Source organism: Acyrthosiphon pisum, chromosome A2 (assembly GCF_005508785.2).
Source record: "Acyrthosiphon pisum isolate AL4f chromosome A2, pea_aphid_22Mar2018_4r6ur, whole genome shotgun sequence".
Lineage (NCBI taxonomy): Eukaryota > Metazoa > Arthropoda > Insecta > Hemiptera > Aphididae > Acyrthosiphon > Acyrthosiphon pisum.
The window spans coordinates 117,826,236-117,827,406 of NC_042495.1; the positions used below are offsets into that span (position 1 = coordinate 117,826,236).

Sequence of the window (1,171 nt, forward strand, 5' to 3'; positions counted from 1 at the left end):
TTATAGTACGTAATGGACTAATAGTTTAATATTGATGAAATAATAGTGCACCGATTACATAATATATAATAATAATATAATGATTCAATAGATAACAAGGTAAAGAATAATATCGAATAACAATGATATAGTTTTAAGATTTTTTTGTATTTTAAATGTTTTTTTTTTTTTGCACACAGAGTACGTGAAACCGTGAGAATAAATATATTACGCGAAATTCATTGAGGGGGTGATCGGATGCGGATATCACGATATATACTTTATGGTAATAACACAATAACGAGGCATTATTTTTTTAAGAACAAAAATCATATTGTCAATGGTGATGATAGGTAGGTAATAATATATTCACGGTCCCGAGGTGGCGGGCGCGGTGCAGTTGCTGCCGTATGGGACTACCGCGCACGTCTCGTCTACCGCCAGGGTGGGCATGGCGCACACAAACTTGGTCAGATCGACGCTCTCCGTTACCATGCACGACCAACAAGCGCCATCACAAATGCACTTCTTGGTCGGTTCCTTGCAGGTCGCCGTGCATTCCGCCTCGGAGTAGTACTGAACGTTTCCGCTCGGGTCGGGGTCACATGTAAAGCACGCATACGTGATGTTGTCCGGGTTGATCGTGCAAGTCCTGTTCATTTGGGTGTGGCACGTCGAGTTGAGGCACTCCTCACAACACGTGAAGTTCTGGCCGCACATCAGCGAGTCGATGGGAGCGTACAAGTTGAAGAAGTTCAACAGCACCGTGAAAACGAACACGGGCACGACGGCGTACGACAGAAACATGTTGTTGTTGTCGTCGTTGTCGTTTTTCAAATTTCCGCAGCACCTCCTCTTCGGGGGTAGCGACTCGAAGTTCAATCGGCGAATTTATGTATATATAAATATATATTGCTGCCACGGTAAGTATATAGGTACAGAATGTATTGAAATTGGTTTCTGCGCTGATGGAATGACACTAAAATCTCGACCGGTATACGTATCGTTTTTATATCCAAACGGCTGCTGGGTACGCGATCGTAGCGTCGTGTAATTGGTCGGGTTTAGATGTGGTAGGGTCGTGTAATGACGGTTAACTTTACTGTATTTGACTTCCGTCGTACAATGTGACCCAAAAGTCCCGTATCGCTCCAATATCATCCCAGTGTCAAATCCGCGTTTATAATATATT

At 43.1% G+C, this 1,171-nt stretch overlaps 1 protein-coding gene across 1 annotated transcript; it reads right to left on the bottom strand.

Moving 5' to 3' along the window:
• Window positions 1-959, bottom strand: ACYPI56506 (uncharacterized LOC100572986). Its single transcript, NM_001246049.2, is given in 1 exon segment — window positions 1-959. A coding segment is annotated over 1 exon segment (438 nt). The 5' UTR covers window positions 787-959; the 3' UTR covers window positions 1-348.
• Window positions 960-1,171: the final 212 nt, after the last annotated feature.